Source organism: Panthera tigris, chromosome D4 (genome assembly GCF_018350195.1).
Source record: "Panthera tigris isolate Pti1 chromosome D4, P.tigris_Pti1_mat1.1, whole genome shotgun sequence".
In the NCBI taxonomy this organism is placed as follows: domain Eukaryota; kingdom Metazoa; phylum Chordata; class Mammalia; order Carnivora; family Felidae; genus Panthera; species Panthera tigris.
In genome coordinates this window covers 43,508,088-43,526,185 of record NC_056672.1, presented here as the reverse complement: position 1 = coordinate 43,526,185, position 18,098 = coordinate 43,508,088, and the positions used below count along the sequence as shown (strand labels likewise).

The 18,098-nt window shown below is 42.8% G+C and overlaps 1 protein-coding gene across 2 annotated transcripts; it reads left to right on the top strand.

Annotated features, from left to right (window-relative positions):
• The first annotated feature begins 1,053 nt into the window (after nt 1–1,053).
• On the top strand, nt 1,054–17,243 carry PLIN2 (perilipin 2). Of its 2 annotated transcripts, XM_042963408.1 has the most exons (9): nt 1,054–1,157; nt 2,645–2,696; nt 2,781–2,976; nt 5,023–5,105; nt 5,935–6,220; nt 6,727–6,908; nt 8,027–8,161; nt 8,850–9,140; nt 16,830–17,243. In XM_042963408.1, the coding sequence occupies exons 2-9, from the start codon at nt 2,667–2,669 to the stop codon at nt 16,968–16,970; spliced, it is 1,344 nt and encodes a 447-aa protein (XP_042819342.1). In that variant the 5' UTR covers nt 1,054–1,157; nt 2,645–2,666; the 3' UTR covers nt 16,971–17,243. The 2 variants fall into 2 exon arrangements, with proteins under 2 accessions (XP_042819342.1, XP_042819343.1); XM_042963409.1 differs by lacking the exon at nt 16,830–17,243 and having other exon boundaries at nt 8,850–9,340.
• Nucleotides 17,244–18,098: the final 855 nt, after the last annotated feature.

Genomic DNA, 18,098 nt, shown 5'->3' with positions numbered 1-18,098 from the left:
GGCTCTGGGCTGTCAGCACGGAGCCTTAGGCGGGACTGGAACTCACGGACAGTGAGATCATGACCTGAACTGAAGTCGGACGCTCAACCGACTCAGCCACCCATTAAAAATGTACGGGATACATTTTTAATGGTCAGTTTGGAGCTGCAGATATGATACACAGTATCTATGTGCACGCACCGTAAGTTAAGTAATGGAGCTTTTGAGGGCTTTCCACAGTTGAAACGCCGCTGCTTGACACAGCCAGTCGCCAGGCCCCGGGAGGCGGCCATGACCTGGCGGCCGTCCCGGGCGCTAGTTCCCCTTCCACCTGTCCCTTGTTTGCCTTCCCCGTGAGAGAGCGCGAGGGGGCAAAGGCTGGCGGCGACATCACGCGGGGATCCCCTGCCGCTGGTCTGTTCGGGGACACGTCCACGGAGCTCCTACCCTGCCCGGGGCCGTTGCAACTTGTTTGCTCAGATAATCTGGTTCAAGTCCCTGCCTTTTAAGACGAAAAAAACTGGGACGCAAATGTTGACGATGTAACTACCCTTTCTTTCTTTGAAAAAGCATAACAATTTTTTTACAGACCATCTTGCATAATAAGCACAGGCAGCTACCATCCTGGAGTGATTTGGAAATAACTGTTCCTGGGGGAAAAAAAGGAGACCAACTGACGGCATTCTAAAGCCCTTCTTGTGAATTAAATAAATGAGAAATACATTTGAAAAACCAACCTTAAAGACAAAAAAGCAATAAAACAATCTCTACAGGACCGTCATCAGGTTAAAATTTCACCAAACGTTAGAAGTCATTTACTCGCTAAAAATAATCCCAGAAGCCGTCGTTTCCGCTTTTAAAGGCAGCTCTGTTCTGCGGACTGACGGTAATCAACAGGTTACGGTTCGTTCGTAACGCGACTCCGCCGACTCCTTTTGCAAAACCCGCGAGGCCGCCGGCGCGCCGACGACCTCCGCCACCCGCCGGGCAGGGCGCTCACGCCGGCGGCAGCGCGACCCTCGGGCGGGGCTGCGGCTGCTCCGCGTAGGGGCCGCGGGTCACGTGCTGCGGGGGCGCGGGGGGCGGGGCCGGCGGGGTATATAGCCGGGTGGCCAGAGCCTGGCTTTGAACGTCGCGTGGGACTCGTCGGACTCTGGTCTCTGCGCTAATATCGGTTGGTAGGTGCGCGCCCCCTCTGTGACCCGCGGCCTGGCCCGGGTCCCCCGCGGGGCTCCAGGCTAGGGGACTGGGCGGTGGTCCCGGAGCCTGCCCGCCTCGTGGCCTCGGGGCGGTTTCCGGGTCCGGGCTGGGAAGGGGCGGTCTCCTGGGCCTGCGCTTTCCAGTCTTGCTTTTTTTTTTTTTTTTTTTCTTTTCTTTCTGGAATCTCTGCCAGCAGCTTCAGTGCGGGTGTAGCTTCTTGGCTTGGTTGCGCGGTAACAGTTTCCATTTGTCCACGAAAGTACATTATCGGAAAGGAAATGTGCTAGCAAATCGTCTCCAGGCAGAATTCTGTGGGGTTCACGGCGACAGCAAGGCTGTGGGAGCTGGCGCCTGACTTGCCCCTTCGGGGTGGCTCTTACTCATTTCCTGTGTCACTGGGACCCTGGGCGACCGGAGGGTAGACTGACTAGCCCTGAAGTGGTGGACAGCGGGCCATGCAGATAGATTCTTCCTTCCCAGGTCTGCTGCTTAGCAGTGAGGCAGTTTTATGTGGGTGTATAGTCGCTGGAGGAACTAAATGAACATTTAAAAGCCTCCTGGAATGTTTCTCAATTCCTGGGAGCCCGCCTTCCCTCTCGTGCTTTAGTCTCCCCTAGACTAGTTGCAGTCCCTTCAAAGGAAGGAATAAATTCCCCTAAAGTGCTCCATTTTATCAATGAGCTATTTATCGGTGCCTCATTTTATCACAGATGGTCCTGTCAAAGATGTCTTCTACTTGAAATCTTTTTAAAAAATATTTTACTTTTAGGGGCGCCTGGTTGGCTCAGTTGGTTAGGCGTCCAACTTTGGCTCAGGTCAGGGTCATGATCTCCCGGTTAGTGAATTCCAGCCCCTGGGGCTCTGTGCTGACAGCTCAGAGCCTGGGACCTGCTTCAGATTCTGTGCCTCCCTCTCTCTCTCTGCACCTCCTGCGCTGTTTCTCTCTCTCTCTCTTTCAAAAAAAAAAAAAAAAGAAAAAGAAAAAAGAAAAGAAAAACCATTAAATTTTAATAAAAAATATTTTTAAGTAATCTCTACACCCAGCATGGGGCTTGAACTCACAACCCTGGATCAAGAATCGCATGCTGTACTGACTGACCCAGCCAAGCACCCCTCTCTATAGTTTTATCATGGATTTTAACTTGGTTCCACAGTTTTTGTGAACAGATGTTCCTCTTCAAAAGGCATTCCTAATATCCTGGTGGAGAACAAGACAAACATCCCAATAACTTTGCTGTTTCCTATAGACCCAGTTTTCTATTGGAATTTTACCCATAAATTCTAAAAGCCAGCCTCAGAAGGTGTTTGCCTAGGGGAGTGCTGCCAGCTTGAGGCCGGGGAGAAATGCAGAAGACCACACCTACTGTATCTTGCATGTTTCTCTTGAAATTAACATTTACTTGAGTGGGGACTGAGTCTGGGAGAGTCTTACCCTGGTGTCCTGAAAGAAGTTTCTCTTCCACAGATTTCTTTCTTCAGGAGGAAAAATGGCATCGGTCGCAGTTAATCCACAACCGGTATGACCTTTAAATACAGTTTCTTGATTCCTTTCCCTCCCGTGTGTTTTGAGGAATTAACGATTTCCTCTGCCTTGGTTGCAGAGTGTGGTCACTAGGGTAGCTAACCTACCCTTGGTGAGCTCCACATACGACCTTGTCTCCTCGGCTTACATCAGTACAAAGGATCAGTATCCTTGCTTGAAGTCCGTGTGCGAGATGGCGGAGAAGGGTGTGAAGACCATCACTTCTGTGGCTGTGACGAGTGCTCTACCCATCATCCAGAAGCTGGAGCCACAAAGTGAGTAGTTCTGATTTCTTTCTCAAGATTCAGTCCAAGGGATTGGGCAGGGGTGAGCCAGGAACTGTCTAGAATATGTGAAAGCCAGCCTTAGACCCCTAGCACTTAGAGGCAGCCTCAGGGAACCCCCTCTGCCTTTCCTTAGGTACATACTGCCTTTACGTACAAACTGCTGGGTAGGGGCACTGGGGTGGCTCATTCGGTTGAGTGTCTGACTCTTGACTTTGGCTCCGGTCATGATTTCACGATTCGTGAGTTCGAGCCCCACATCAGGCTCTGTGCTGACAGTGCTGACTGTCTCCATCTCTCTGTCCCTCCCCGCTTGTTCTCTATCTGCTTGCTCTCCATTCTCTCTCAAAAATAAACTTTAAAAAGAAAAGCCCTACCAGGTACCCTTATTGTTATGGAAAGTGCCTCATAACAATAGCAGATGTTCAAGAGAGTTAAACAGTCCTCCAGTGATGCCTCTGTCAGCAGAGGTCACAAGGGAGCTAGTGGGTGAAATGAATAACTGATTTCCTTGGGATCACACAATATGCATGAACTATTGTCAAAAGTAACATTTTTTTGATGTACAATTAACACACCATAGAACTCACCCACTTAAAGTGTACAATTAAGTAGTTTTTAGTATATTCACAGAGTTGTGCAAGTATCTCCATAATCCATTTAGAACCTTTTCATCACCTCAGAAAGGGACCTCATACCAGTTTCTGTTTAGGATGTTGAAAAAGTTCTGAAAATAATGTGATAATTTCATACCATTATGAATGAATTTAATGCCTCTGAATTATGCAGAGGTAAAACCATTTTTATTTTAAATAGTGAAAATGGTGAAGTGTATGTTTGTATTTTGCTACAATTAAAAAAAAAAAAAGGATGAAACCTTACGCCCATTAGCAGTCTCTCCCCATCTCCTTCCAACCCCCTTAGGCAACTACTAATCTATTTTCAGTCTTTATAGACTTCTCTTTTCTGAACATTTAATATAAATGGAACCATGAAAAATGTTTTTCATGACTGGCTTCTTTCATTTAGCATAATGTCTTCGGGGTTTATCCATGTCGTGTTGTATCAGTGCCTTATTTTATTGTGGAATCATTTTCCATTCTGTGGATAGATCGCATTTTACTTATTCATCAGTTGATGGACATTTGGGTTCGTTCTACTTTCGGTGATGCTAAATCTTGAATGTTACTGTGAACGTTCGTGTACAAGATTTTGTGTGGATATATGTTTTCAGGTGTCTTGGGTATACACCTAGGAGTGGGATTGCTGGGTCATATGTTAACTGCTTAAGTTTTTGAGGAACTGCCGGCTTGTTTTCCAAAGCAGCTGCACCGTTTTACATTCCCACTAGTAGTGTAGGAAGGGTTCCATTTTTTCATGTTATTAACTGCTTTTGAGTAAAGCTTTAGATACTTCCTCTAAATGGTTAAATCATGGCCTTCTGGGATTATAAGGAACCGTTAGGGGCCAATTTTCCAACTCTGCTTCTTCCCAGATGGATTTGTTACTAGTGCTTGGCTTGGCCATCATTGGAAGGGAAGCTTGGACTAAAATCTGTGCTTTGTTGGTGACGTTCAGGGTGCTGTTAGCATGCTTTTTCCTGCTAATAACCCAAAATACAGTGCCACTTACTGAATTAAGTGTAGGTAGGGATTAAACTGGACAGGAAGTGCTAATTTTTAGAATTTTCAGATATCTCATTCCCTGAGTGAGGGTTCAGTTGAAGCCTGGCTTCTCTTAGCATTCACCTTAGATACCAGTTGATGAGGAAGAAGCTTCTTAGCCAGCTTCCTGCCTGGCACGGCGTTGCTACTGCCTGCTGCTCCCTTCCACTTCCTTATTTCCCTGTCTGTAGAAGACAATTGCCAGCAACCTGCTAAGCCTCTTCCATCTGAGCTAGAGAAACTAGGCAATGCGTTGTATTGTAAATGAAGATCGACGTTCTTCCAATTTTTTATAAAAATGCCAAAGGTCCAAGGTATAATAGTATACGTTCTTATCTGCACTTAACATTGTCTTCATTTGTGATTCTTCTAGTTGCGGTTGCTAATACCTATGCTTGTAAGGGGCTCGACAGGATTGAGGAGAAACTGCCTATTCTGAATCAGCCAACAAACCAGGTGAGCTTGGTTGGGCAAGAGTGCCAAGGCTTGCTGCCTCACACGTCTTCATGTTCTGTCTGGTTAGCCCAGGCTGTGCGTGTCATGAACATGCCATAAACAGGAGAAATAAATTCTCCTCCTGAATGTATTTTTGAAACAGCGATGGCCACTCCCTTACTTGCTGAATTACTGTCAGGTTATCTCTAAGGAACAAGATGAATTCGCCCCCTTTGGTTGTCATGCTTTAGTATGATCTTGATTGATTTGTGGCTTTGCCTCTGTAGATGATATTGCTGTCACAAATAACTGAATCCATATGGTATTAGATAAATGAAGAGGTGGTATATAAACATTTTTCTCACGGTGTCTGAGAGCCCATCCTTTAGGATGGGGAACTGACGTCTCTGCCCAGGTGTTGACCTTCTGGGGCTGTGCTCCTAGGGCCAGGTGGGCATGGTACCACCTGTCTGTGCTCCTAGGTGTGCCTGGGCTGCTGCTCTCACTGTGAGCATGTCAACATGGAAAATGCCATTCTTCTTTAGAGGATCTTTTGTACCTTATTACATGTTTGTCCTAGTTAAAATGAAATACCTTGACACATTTTGTATCGTTTGACCTTATTGGCTCCTCCAGCAACGCTTGAGTGGTGGCAGATAGGGCAGATAGACCTGCTGAGGAAACTGATGCTTATTAACTCTTGGTGATTTGCCTAAGACCTAAAGCTAGAGAGTGAAAGGGCCAGATTCCTTGTTAAGCACTTCAAATGAGGCTGCCCTCGTTAAGACTATAATTCTATATTTACGCCTGTGTTTCTGATCAGCCAGGCAATCTGTTTTTTTACTTGTAGGTTGTTGCCAATGCCAGAGGTGCTATGACTGGGGCAAAAGATGCTGTGACAACTACTGTGACTGGAGCCAAGGATACCATGGCCAGCACCATCACTGGGGTGATGGACAAGACCAAAGGAGCAGTGACTGACAGTGTGCAGAAGACCAAGTCTGTGGTCAATGGCGGCATTAACACAGTCTTGGGAAGTCGGATGATGCAGCTGGTTAGCAGTGGAGTAGAGAATGCACTCACCAAATCCGAGTTGCTGGTAGACCAGTACCTCCCTCTCACTGAGAAAGAACTAGGTAATTGGATATTTGTCTTGAACTCATAGTTTATATCTTAAATCTGTCTTTTAAAACTGCTTCATTGAGATCTACTTCATATACCAAAAGTCACCTGTTTGATTCTGAGTTGTTTCATATAGAGTTCTACATAGTAAGTTTGGAAACTTTGGGAGAAATTAACTTAGAGAAGTTTTCTATAAATGGGTTATTTTCAATGGGCTGCTTTACAGAATCATTAAACATTTAGTGCCTGCTATGTGCCAGATACTGTGTTGCCCAAGAAGCTCACTGATAGGGGTGGGGGAAGGGGTTGAGACACGTGTAGATAAAGATGTCAGATGCAGTGATATGTGTGTTTTGGGTGGTCAAGCCCAGAGGCAGACAGGAGCTGTCCTGGGGGAATGAGAGCATAATTGCTAGGTGGGTGGGTAGAATCAACAAGGTAAGATCCAGGTTAGAGGCCAGGCCTCCTCACTTCTAGGTGTGATCCCTTGGGATTTTTGTTCCTTTATTTCTAATTTCAGAAAAAGAAGCAAAAAAGGTTGAAGGGTTTGATACGGTTCAGAAGCCAAGTTTTTACATTAGGCTGGGATCCCTGTCTACCAAGCTCCGCTCACGTGCCTACCAGCAGGCTCTCAGCAGGGTTAAAGAAGCCAAGCAAAAAAGCCAAGAGACCATTTCTCAGCTCCATTCCACTGTTAACCTGGTGAGTAGAACTTCATTTAAAGGTAGCTAAAGTGAGCCCATCCCTCTGGAGGGATGAGAGAAATGTAATCATGACATCCAGGAATTTTAATCTTGTGAACAACCCAGGGGAAAAATGGGCAAAGAGTTATACAGACAACTCACCGAAAAGGAACGATAAATGGCTGAAATACATGAAGCGATGTTAGTCTTCTTCTGAGGGGCCAAGTTCCAGATGCTTCCCCTGGCCTATCACAGTGGCAAAATTTGATGCTGTGGGCAGTGAGGTAGAGAAAGAGGTGTGCCTGTACTTGTGTTTTCCTGGGGGATACGAGGGATTGTTCTGGGCAAGTTACAAACACACCTATGCCTTAGGCAGTTTTACTTTTAGAAATGTTTCCTTGTAGGAGCTCCTGGGTGGCTCCGTCAGTTAAACGTTCCACTTTGGTTCAGGTCATGATCTCAGCGTTTGTGGGTTTGAGCCCCGAGTCAGGCTCTGTGCTGACAGCTTGGAGCCTGGAGCCTGCTTCGGATTCTGCGTCTCCCTCTCTCTCTGCCCCTTCCCTGCTCATGCTCTGTCTCTGTCTGTCAACAATAAGTAAACGTTTAAAAAAAATGTTTCTTTATAGATGCACAGATAAGTTTAGAGTTACAAAACACTATAAACGATGCCTGTCAACTAATTGGAAAGTAATTAAATTGATACATCATAAAAGACTTGTGTAGCCATTAAAGATTGCCAAGTTGCAAAACAGTCTGTATTGTAGTATCCTTAGAAGCTGGTTTCTTCTTGGAAGGGGAAAGAGGTAGCTGGCAACAGGGAAGAGGGGGTTTTAATTTCTTTTCCTTTTGTAATTTTATGTTTTATGTATATACATGTTAAATTTGAGTTACCTTACCTGTGCTAAAGTGGACGTAAATTTGGAGACAGTGGTTTAATAAATAGAGGCAGTAAAAAACTATGATTATTTGGTTGATTTACAAAAACTGGTAATAACAATGATAGTGGGGACAACTCTCCTTAAACTCTCGTGGAAATTCTTGTTTTTTATATTATCTGATTTATATCCTCTGAGAACCGGCTAATATGAATGCATGTCTGACTGGTTTGTTCCTTTGTGTTATTTCAACATACTCTAGATTGAATTTGCCAGGCAGAATGTGCAGAGTGCCAACCAGAAAATTCAAGGTGCTCAGGATAAGTTCTATCTCTCCTGGGTGGAATGGAAGAGAAGCATCGGCCATGATGATACAGATGAATCCCACTGTGCTGAGGTGAGACACTGGGGAGCTTCATCCAGTACAGTTTCTGAAGATGTTCTTATTTTTCATTTCCATTTTCCCATTATTCCTCTTAGAATACTGTCTTCTATCACAAGTTTGAACAGTACTGGGTACATAGGTTGTTCAGTGACAGAAAAGCAAAATGTGCAGTAATTTAACCTATAGACCCACGTCTTGCCCATATCAGAATACAACTAAATGAGAAACTTAGGCCTTGCCCTCATAAGGGGCACAGACTCACAGGTGATATGGCATTTTTATTGCCACAGTGCTTTCTGCTAGCATCAACACAGGTGCTATGAGAATGTATAGGAAAGGAACCTAACTCAGCCTTGGAGAAAGGATGGGTGAGTCAGATGGCTTCCTGGAAGAGAGGAGTGCTAAGTTGAGTTCTAATGGGTGAATAAACTAGGTGAAAGGGCAATAAGGGCCCGGATGTTCCAGACAGAAGAAATGCCATGCTGTAGTCCTAGAAAGTGGTTCTTTGGTTTCCCAAAGCTCATATGCCTACTGAAAAGTGGACAGAACTGCTTTTGTATTCTGGGGTTCTTATGAGGATTTTGAAAAGTCAAAGAATCCACATACGTGGTAGACACATACCCAGTTTACTGTAATTGAACTGACTGCTAAATAGCCCTGTTGGATTCACTGCTAATTTTTAAACTTGCTTTATTTTTAGCACATTGAGTCACGTACTCTTGCTATTGCCCGCAACCTGACTCAGCAGCTCCAGACCACGTGCCACACCCTGCTGTCCAACATCCAGGGGTTACCACAGAACATCCAGGATCAGGCCAGTCACGTGGGGGTGATGGCTGGTGACATCTACTCAGTGTTCCGCAATGCTGCCTCCTTTAAGGAAGTGTCTGACGGCCTCCTCACTTCTAGCAAGGGGCAGCTGCAGAAAATGAAGGAGTCTTTAGATGATGTGATGGATTATCTTGTTAACAACACACCTCTCAACTGGCTGGTAGGTCCCTTTTATCCTCAGCTGACCGAGTCTCAGAATGCTCAGGACCAAGGTGCAGAGAAGGACACAACCAGTCAGGCCCAGCAGCCTCAGCACAAAACACATTAAACCTGTCCTTGTCACCAGTAGATGGTTCAGCCAGCCAGATGATCCTTTCTGTTCTGTTGAAATTAACCTGCTAGACAACTCGGAATTGGAGAAGCAGCTAGCTAGGAAAAACGTCCCCAGTTGTAGTCTTTTCTAACTGGATTCAGAGCTTTAAAATTTCTGGCATCAGCAGACGCGTTCTATTGTTTACCTGGCTGGTAAGAAAAGAATGCTAGATGATACATTGGTCGAACTCACAAAAAGTTTCAGTGCTTTATGGTCTCAGCGTGTTAGCCTTGTTGCTGTTTATTTGTATTGAATAAAAACACCTTCGTGTGGGCCGTGGTGTGAACTGGTATCTGCTCCGGTTTGGTCTGAGCAGGCTTTGTCACTGATTGGTCTCACCAAGCATGCCTGTACAACTTCAGTTTTTTATTTTTCATAAAGGAATGTCCCCTATGAAATCAATAAAATTCACTGCAGAATAGATCGATTTTATGCTGTGTGTTCCATGTGCTTCGTGTGTTGCTTTCATAGAGCTGCTTGGCCTGCATGATGGGGTTATTAACACACATCTGTGAATTCCAACTGGCCCAGTGGGGAACTTGGCAGGGTAATAACATTAGAAGGCTAGTGCTAAAAATGGAGGGTTTCACAACAGGTCTTAAACAAATTAAAAGCTAATGTGCATACCAGAATTTTTACAAGGTGACAGTTGTTGCCTTTATCTCCCCATTCACTCAACCTCTGAGAGAGGGTTTTTAGGCCAGTAGAAGGCTACTTATGGCCGAAAAGGAATCAAAACTGAAAGGAAGCAATTGGCATCAGTTTCCTGTAAAGGCAGTATGCCTTTCTTGGTAAAGGGCTGTTGAAAGCGAGAGCCCTGAACCGAGACTAGTCAGTGTCCAGTCTCAGCTCAGCTTGACTTGCCATGTTGTCACTTTGGGAGAAAGTCACTAACAATAGTTGGGGAGATACCTTTAGGAATAATTAGAAATAGAAAGACTTTTAGACTTTGGATCCTTCTGTAGGAAAGGATTCTTCTTACCTCCACCTGAGGGTGTTCAGACTTCTAGTCCCTCAGTGTTGGTCAACTAGGGAGGAAATCTCATGAATCTCCTTGTAACAAAGCTGCAGGATGCCAAACTGTTTAAAAAACAACTTGTCAAATAGAGCTACATACTTCTGCCTGTCCCTGCGAAAAGGATAGCAAGGCTGCTCTTTAGAGCTGAAGTCTAAGGTTTGTCTCTTTATATTCTGGTTCCTCCCTCCCCTTTCTCCCCAAGAAAACAAGGAGGCTGCGCGTAACCGCATGTGCCCTTGATGTGAATGAGACCATCAAAGCTTACAAAGTGACAGAACTAAGTTTTGCCCCTTGAGGTAACTCCAGGAATCAGTACACAGGTGAGATGAATTGGAGGGGAGAGACTCACTGAGATACTTGAAGCCAAGAAGTATCTAGTTACTGGGAAGGTGGACTGCCACAATTCCATGGGCTTCCGGGATGGAAACCCATCCATTCACTTGCCTGCCTGGTCCCAAGAACTGGCATTTTCTAGAGCAACTGACTCTTAAATATTTTTTAACTTCTTTATCCTAATTGGACATGACCTTTCCACTCCCCCTCAAAACTCCAAGGCTTCTATCTTGTGGTTTGTTCTAATTGGTTGGTAAATTACATACCGTAACTACACACATACTTTCTTACCCTGAACATAAACTTGTTTTCCCATTATGAAAGTTACAGGGCCAACTGACTTGCTTATGGAAAGGAGACCATTCTCAAAGCTATTCATGAACAAGACTACTTAGCTTCCAGAAAAACAGCACTAGCCCTCATTTTTTTGCTATGAGCTGTGCTCACTTGTGGTTTTGTCTGGCTTTGTGTCTCAAGTTTGTGCCCATGTGCATTCCATTCTGTTGTCAACATGTCTCAAAGTCCATGGTCTTGCATCTTACAGCTTTATTGTTGCATAAACTGGCAGTTTGGTTTAACAGACTTTTCCCCAAGGAGGACAATTCTAGTGAGAAAAAAAGCCGATTAAGCACAATATCTAACTATGGACAGTTTTTAAACATTTGGCTGCATGAAGGCTGACGTGGCATGCTTGAGTGTTCAAAGGTTTTTTGTTTTTTGTTTTTTTTTTTTTTCCTTTGTAATAATAACATGGACTCTGGTTAGTTCTGGGTAGAAAAATCAAAAGAATATGGTGTGCTAGCCATTCATCTCTTAGCCTTAGTATTCTCACCCATAATGTAAAATTAGTGACGCTTCAACAGATGAAAGTGAAATGTTTGAGGATGGGGTGTCTTTCTGTTTTGCACTAGAGGCATAGGGGGACACCACTGTGGGGCAGTGACATACAGCATCTTTAAGTTGCCAGTCCAGGCGTAATATCAGGATGTGATTAGGAAAATCTATCCACTATCAAAGTGCAATGTAGGTATTGAAGAGCTAATGAACTGAGAAGGGAAAAACTGAAATTTGGTCTATCTGAAATCTCTCTTCTAGAATATCATTTAGCTCATAGAGGTGGCTGGTGAGGGAAGGAGGAATAAAGAGCAGGATAGATATTTGTGCACCAGTCTTTAAGGAAATGGAGTCTAAATGATGCCTGGGAGAGCAGATGTGGGGGTATGGAAAGGAGGGCCTTTTGCCGGTCTGATCTCCCTGATCTCCCTGTGCTCTCATGGACTTGGGACTGTCCCAGCTCCAAGAGTGACCTAGTACTGAGTCTGCATGGATGATGGTCTCGTGAGATGTAGGTGGCTATGTTATTCTATCTATGTAGCTGCGTTACAAAGTGATTTAATTTGGTATTTGAGTTCCTAGTAGTATAAGGCATGGATTCTGCCCTGATGAAAATGGTAAAACCAGAAACTTTGCTCAAGAGACTTTTATGGTCTTAGGGGAAGCTTGTTGATGAACATTCAAGTAATATCCTGGTATAGGACATTGTTTATCCCTCACTCTGTTCCAGGCTGCCAATTTAAAAATTCCCTACCTATATTATAAAGTTAACCTGCAAAATATTACACTTCAGCATAAGGCAGTATAGGAATGGCAGGGCAACAATTTGAGTTTTCAGTTTTATTGACCAAAGCAAAAGGGAATGCTAACTTAGGTGATATTTCCTGTGAGAGGGGAAAAAAACGTTCTAATGTCTTCTAGAACTTAGGAAAGGGGTGCCTGGATGGTTCAGTCAGTTAAATAAGTGTCCGACTCTTGGTTTTGACTCTGGTCATGATTTCATGGTTCGTGAGTTCTTGGACAGTGTGCAGAGCCTTGGGATTCTCTCTTTCTGTGTCTCTGCCCCTCCCTTGCTCATGCTTGCTCTGTCTCAAAATAAATAAACTAAAAAAAAAAGGAAGTGTTAACTACATCTTACAAAAGTAGTGAATAGATTAAATGGTACTTTTATGTAGGTAGTATTGGAGAACTAGTTACCACTTAAATTATGTCTTCATGTCTCTTGGGTATATGTGTGGGAATGGAATGGAGAGTAGGTCATAGACACCATGTGTTTACTTGTTTGAGAAACTGCCAAACTGTTTTCCAAAGTGGCTGTACTATTTTAAGTGCCCACCAGCAAGGTATGAGGATTCTGTTTTCTCCACATCTTCACCAGCACTTGTATTTTGGCTTTTATTCCATCCATCCACTTATTTATTTATTTTTTTAAGGTTTTATAAAAAATGTTTATTTTTGAGAGAGAGACCAAGGAAGGGAGGGGCAGAGAGAGGGGGGGACAGAGGATTTGAAGCGGGCTCCATGCTGACAGCAGAGTGACCGATGTGGGGCTGGAAAACCCCAAACTGCCAGATCCTGAGCTGAGCTGAAATGAGATGCTTAACTGACTGAGCCACCCAGGCGCCCCTATCCAACCATTTAAATTAAAGCTTAGCATCAATAAGAGTAGATGTTGAATGGTGTGAATGAAGCACTTCAACTTTTGTTTTGTCTGCACAGGCTAGAGCACAGGAAAACTCAGCTAAGGAGGTAGTTAATGGATCAATCAGGCTGACTCCCGTGTATAAAATGAACTCTTGGCATGGTTAACAGCACACCAGGGAGTGTTCTGCCCTCTTTGTCTATGCCAGGGATTATCAACTGGAGAAATTGACAAAATGCAGATTCATGGGTTCCACCTCCAGAGAATCTGGTTACTAGTCTGGTGGTAGTACCAGACATCTGCAGTTTTTAAAAGCATCCCTTAAAAAAAATCAAAGCATCCCTTAAAATAGAAAGCATCATCCCTAGTGATTCTATTGTAGGTGGCCCACTGAATACTGTTAGAGAAGCAAAGGAAACAGGACTAGGGTTACCTATAGTTCCTTCTCTCCAAACAAGACTCCCAGTGTGGGTTCCATAAAGTGTCCTAAGACCTACGCTTGATTTACCTGCTCAAATGAATGGAATACACAGGAGTTAACAGTGACTAGCTGAATGCTGTGCAATGGATACTTACCAAGGATCACTTTGTGATCGGTGTCAACCTGCTCCCTTTGCTAAGAGTTCTAATCACTTCCACAGACTCTTGTTGGCTGAGGACAAAGCATCAGGGTACAAGAGGGTGTTCCTACAGTAGGGAAGGTGATGTGCACCAGGGGATGGTACAGTATTCATGTAAAACAGAACAGTGTTCATGTAAAACAGTGTTCATGTAAAACAGAGTTCTGTAGCTCACAAGCACATAAACAAGCTGCGTATGCAATCTGTTCTGGGTGGTGAGACGTTTGTGCTAAATCGAACTCTCACCAGGGTTTATCTTATGTATTTGGTGATAGAGCTAGTCACTACCTCTTGCATGATCCTTTCATAACCCTAGAAATCAAATTACTTTTATACAAACTTAAATTTCAGTTTCTTCTTGTCACTACATTAGCGCTTCTCTACTTACTCTATTTCAAAATAAACCAGTTTTCCTGATTCTGTGTCATATCAGCATCGCATATACACCTTTACTAGCAAGTTACCTTCCCACAGATGTTATTTTTATTTCTGTAATAGTCTCACCTTAGCCAGGGCACCAGGCCACCAAGCACTAGCCTACTGTTAGGCAAATTAGAAAATGGCACCTTATAGTGCCACCTTCTGGAAAGTTGTTATAATAAATATGTGAATCAATGAAGTCTTATGTTATGAAAGGTGCCCCAGAGGTTGTATGAACAACAGGTTGCAGGAATCCTAGCATGGTCACTTGGTTTCTTGAAAAGCATGTGTTGATGGTTTCCTGTCCTTTCAGGGGGGGACTATGATTATCTCATTAATTCCATAGTAAGTACCGGATTCTTGAGTGTGGCCTCTATCCCTGAATGGGTTTTCTCTGAAAGAGACTCCTTACACTCCATCAATGGTCCAAACTACACTTGCTCATGTCAATGAAAAAGGATTTATTTTATAGATGTGTGAAATGATTTCTCTTGTGCCACATTTCTCATGAAGATGGTCAGGCACAATCACTACATTTTACATTAAACTCACCATGGAAACTTGATGGATTGTGACTACCTCTTAGTTGTCCTACCCTCTATTCACAGCCTCCAAGTAGGTTTTACTGGTAGCCAAGAATTTAATGGACATTATACACTCTGGATCATTCTGGATATAAGGAAGGGGAATTATTCACATGACTCTTGTAAAGCATCTCAGGTACTAGAGATTTTTTTTTTTTTTTTTTTTTTGATAGTGGTGCTGAAAACTTTTCTCCAAAAATTCTGAGTTTGGGATCCCCAACCTTCTGCAAAGATAGGACAAGTTAGGTGACTTTGGAGGTAGTGTGTGTGTGTGTGTGTGTGTGTGTATGTGTTGGTATTTAAGGAACATATGAAAATAAAAGCTACTCTTTACTGAGCACCTTTTACAAGTTAGGCTCATTCTACCTTCATTCTTCATCTGTAACCAAATCAGGTATCTTCCTCATGTGAGAGGTGAGGAGACAGGTTGAGAAGAGGTGGGTGGTAGGATGGGGTTTTAGTTTGCTGTCTTACTGTTGTCAAAGTGCATGCATTTTTTTTTTTCTTTTCTTTCTTTCTTTTTCTTTCTTTTTTTTTTTTTTTTTCTGTTCTAGCACTCTAGCTCTCTGATAAGAGAAAACTGCAGCTCGCCTCTTTGGGGCCCAGAAAATCTCTCTGCCTATATCTTCTTGTGTTGTACCTTCCTGTTCTATTTTATATTTGTTAAAAACAAAGTCATATTGGATGTTAAAACATACTATTAACAGACATAGTTTAGAAGAGAGAGCTAAGTAAGGTGTATCTTTTAACCTACTAAAGCTCAAATTGCAATAGTTGGCTTGTCCGACTGTTGCTCTGAATCAATTTGTATAAGCATTGCTGGCTTTGGTGGAGGTCAGGTTGGATCGAATCTTTGCAAGGCGAACATTGATAAATAGCTAGAATGTAGTTTGATCTACCCAAACTGAGAGCCTCAAGAATAAATGGTAGAAGTTTGTACCTCAGGCCAGACAGTTCTCTGAGCACCTGAGTTCTTTGGGAAGATAAACAAGATTCCCTCTTCTTGTCTGTTTTTCCTCTTGTTTCATTTTTACTCTTTCTTAATTGTGAAATATACACAGCATCAAATTTACCATTTTAGCCATTCTTTTTTTTTTTTTTTTTTTAATGTTTATTCGTTTTTGAGAGACGGAGACACAGCATGAGTCGGGGAGGGGCAGAGAGAGGGAGACACAGAATCTGAAGCAGGCTTCTGGCTCTGAGCTGTCAGCACAGAGTTCAACGCAGGGCCCGAACTCATAAACTGTGAAATCATGACCAGAGCTGAAGTCGGACGCTTAACTGACTATGCCACCCAGGCGCCCCCATTTTAGCCATTCTTAAGCGTACAATTCAATGGCATTAGGTACATTCACCATGTTGTGCCATCATTATCACTTTCTATTTCTAGAACTTTATCATTATTCCAAGCATAAACTGTAACTATTAAACAGTAACTCCTCATTCTTCCCTCCTGTTGTCTGCATTTTGATGGATTTTTGTTGTTTTGCCTCTGTTAGATAATTAGCTAACTTTTTTTTCTCTGCTATCAAGATTCCAGCCTTTAGTAATTTATTATACCTTACTAATTTTCTGCTTTTAATCTGCTGTCGCCTAAGAAACATCGCATAGCTTATCAAAATTGTATGTAAAGTAAGAGCTAATAGAACTTCTTATCCCTAAAAGCCTTTCCTATGCAGAGAAGAATAGGACTTTGGGATGGCTGTTTCAACTATTAAAACACCTTTTCCTTCCTTAGTTCCTAGACGCTTCCCAAAAGGGTTATATTTGTTAAGTCAGACTTCTGGAAAAGTGGAATATTACTACTGATTTTAAGAGAATAGTAGATTAATAGATGAATAACTGGAAATGCCTTACATTTTGTATTTTCAAGAAAACTTTCATTTAGTAAGTTCCCTCCTAGTTAGTTTCATTTTAAAGAGAAGTTTTATAATATGAGTGAACTGTGGTAATATGACTAAACACCTTTCAGGAAGCATGGCTATGGAGAAAGGGAGGCTCATTCACATGCAGTAATCAGGGTCTCCATGAGGACAGTGCAGTTCACTAGTGTTTGTTTTAATATCCAAGATTCTTCTTTTACAGGTATTTGATTTCACTGCTATAGACTTGACATCTGAGACTGATGAAATTCCAGATATTATTGCTTTGGAAGAGGAGGATGGGTCAGATCATTCACATGCTAATGGCCCCGTGTCCTCTCAGGGCCAAATGTTGAATAACTAACAAGAAAATACTCCTTTTGGCTGAATACACAATTTGTGTCACAGTAAACTTCAAGCTTGCTTGCGTGTTTATTCCTGAGGTTTTGGGGATTAATCTATTGTGGGTTAATCTATTCTTTTTTTTCTTTGGCTGCTTGGTCTTAATTGTAATGAAACTGATTGATCTAAACTTTTGTAAGAGAACCTCGTTCTGTATCATATATCATTTTATATGATTCTTCAAAATTTAATTATTGAAATGCCTATAATAAAAATGGTGCTGTATAATCTTGAGTTAGTGACTTTTTTTTTTTTAATATACTAATGTAATGGACATTTGTTTTTGTTTTTATTTTTGGCCTCCCAGGATGGGGGTGTCTTAGTGGGTCTGTAGGTCAGGGTTTTTTTTTGCCTTCTCCTAGCCTAGGGGTGGGCATCTGAAAACAGGTCAACTGGGAGGAAGTATATCAAGATGAGTAAAGATTGTGGATATTAATCTTGGCTCTGCCACTTACGAGTTGTGTGACTTTAAACAATTTACATAATTTCCCTGTACCTCAACTTCCTCATCTGTAAAATGGGGATTTAGTTTGATGATAATAATAGGTTTGCTATGAAGAATAAACAAATTAACATTTGTGAAAAGCTTAGAGCAATGCCTGGCACAGAGTAGCGTTAAATAAATTGTAGAAACTATGGTCAGGCCAGTAGCTATGAGCATCCCTAGTGTCCAAATAGTAGTTTTTGGTTTTTTTTTTTAATGTTTATTGATTTTTTGAGAGAGAGTGTGAGTAGGGGAGGGACAGAGAGAAAGGGGGACGAAGGATCCGAGGCGGCTCTGTGCTGACAGCAGTGAGCCCAATGCAGGGCTCAAACTCACGAAATATGAGATCATGACCTGAGCCGAAGTCAGATGCTCAATTGACTGTGCCACCCAAGTGCCCCCAAAAAGTGGTTCTGAAATACCTTTTTCCACTAAAAGAAATAGGGCTTCTTGGACAAATGGCTGATTTCAGATTTGAAGCAGAAAATGTACAAGATGCTCCTTGAACTTCTTGCTATTCCAGATAGCAAGGAAGCCATTTTGAAGGGTTTCCCATTGACTAGAGATAGGACGATTTGAACTTCAATGAGGATAATAATTGCAATC

Bases quoted from the DNA above. Each gene is read 5' to 3' on its own strand.
- PLIN2 (XM_042963408.1), top strand. From the start codon at position 2,667: ATGGCATCGGTCGCAGTTAATCCACAACCG. The intron at 8,162-8,849 runs GTGAGACACTGG...CTTTATTTTTAG, and splicing joins ATGAATCCCACTGTGCTGAG to CACATTGAGTCACGTACTCT. The intron at 9,141-16,829 runs GTAGGTCCCTTT...CTTCTTTTACAG, and splicing joins ACACACCTCTCAACTGGCTG to GTATTTGATTTCACTGCTAT.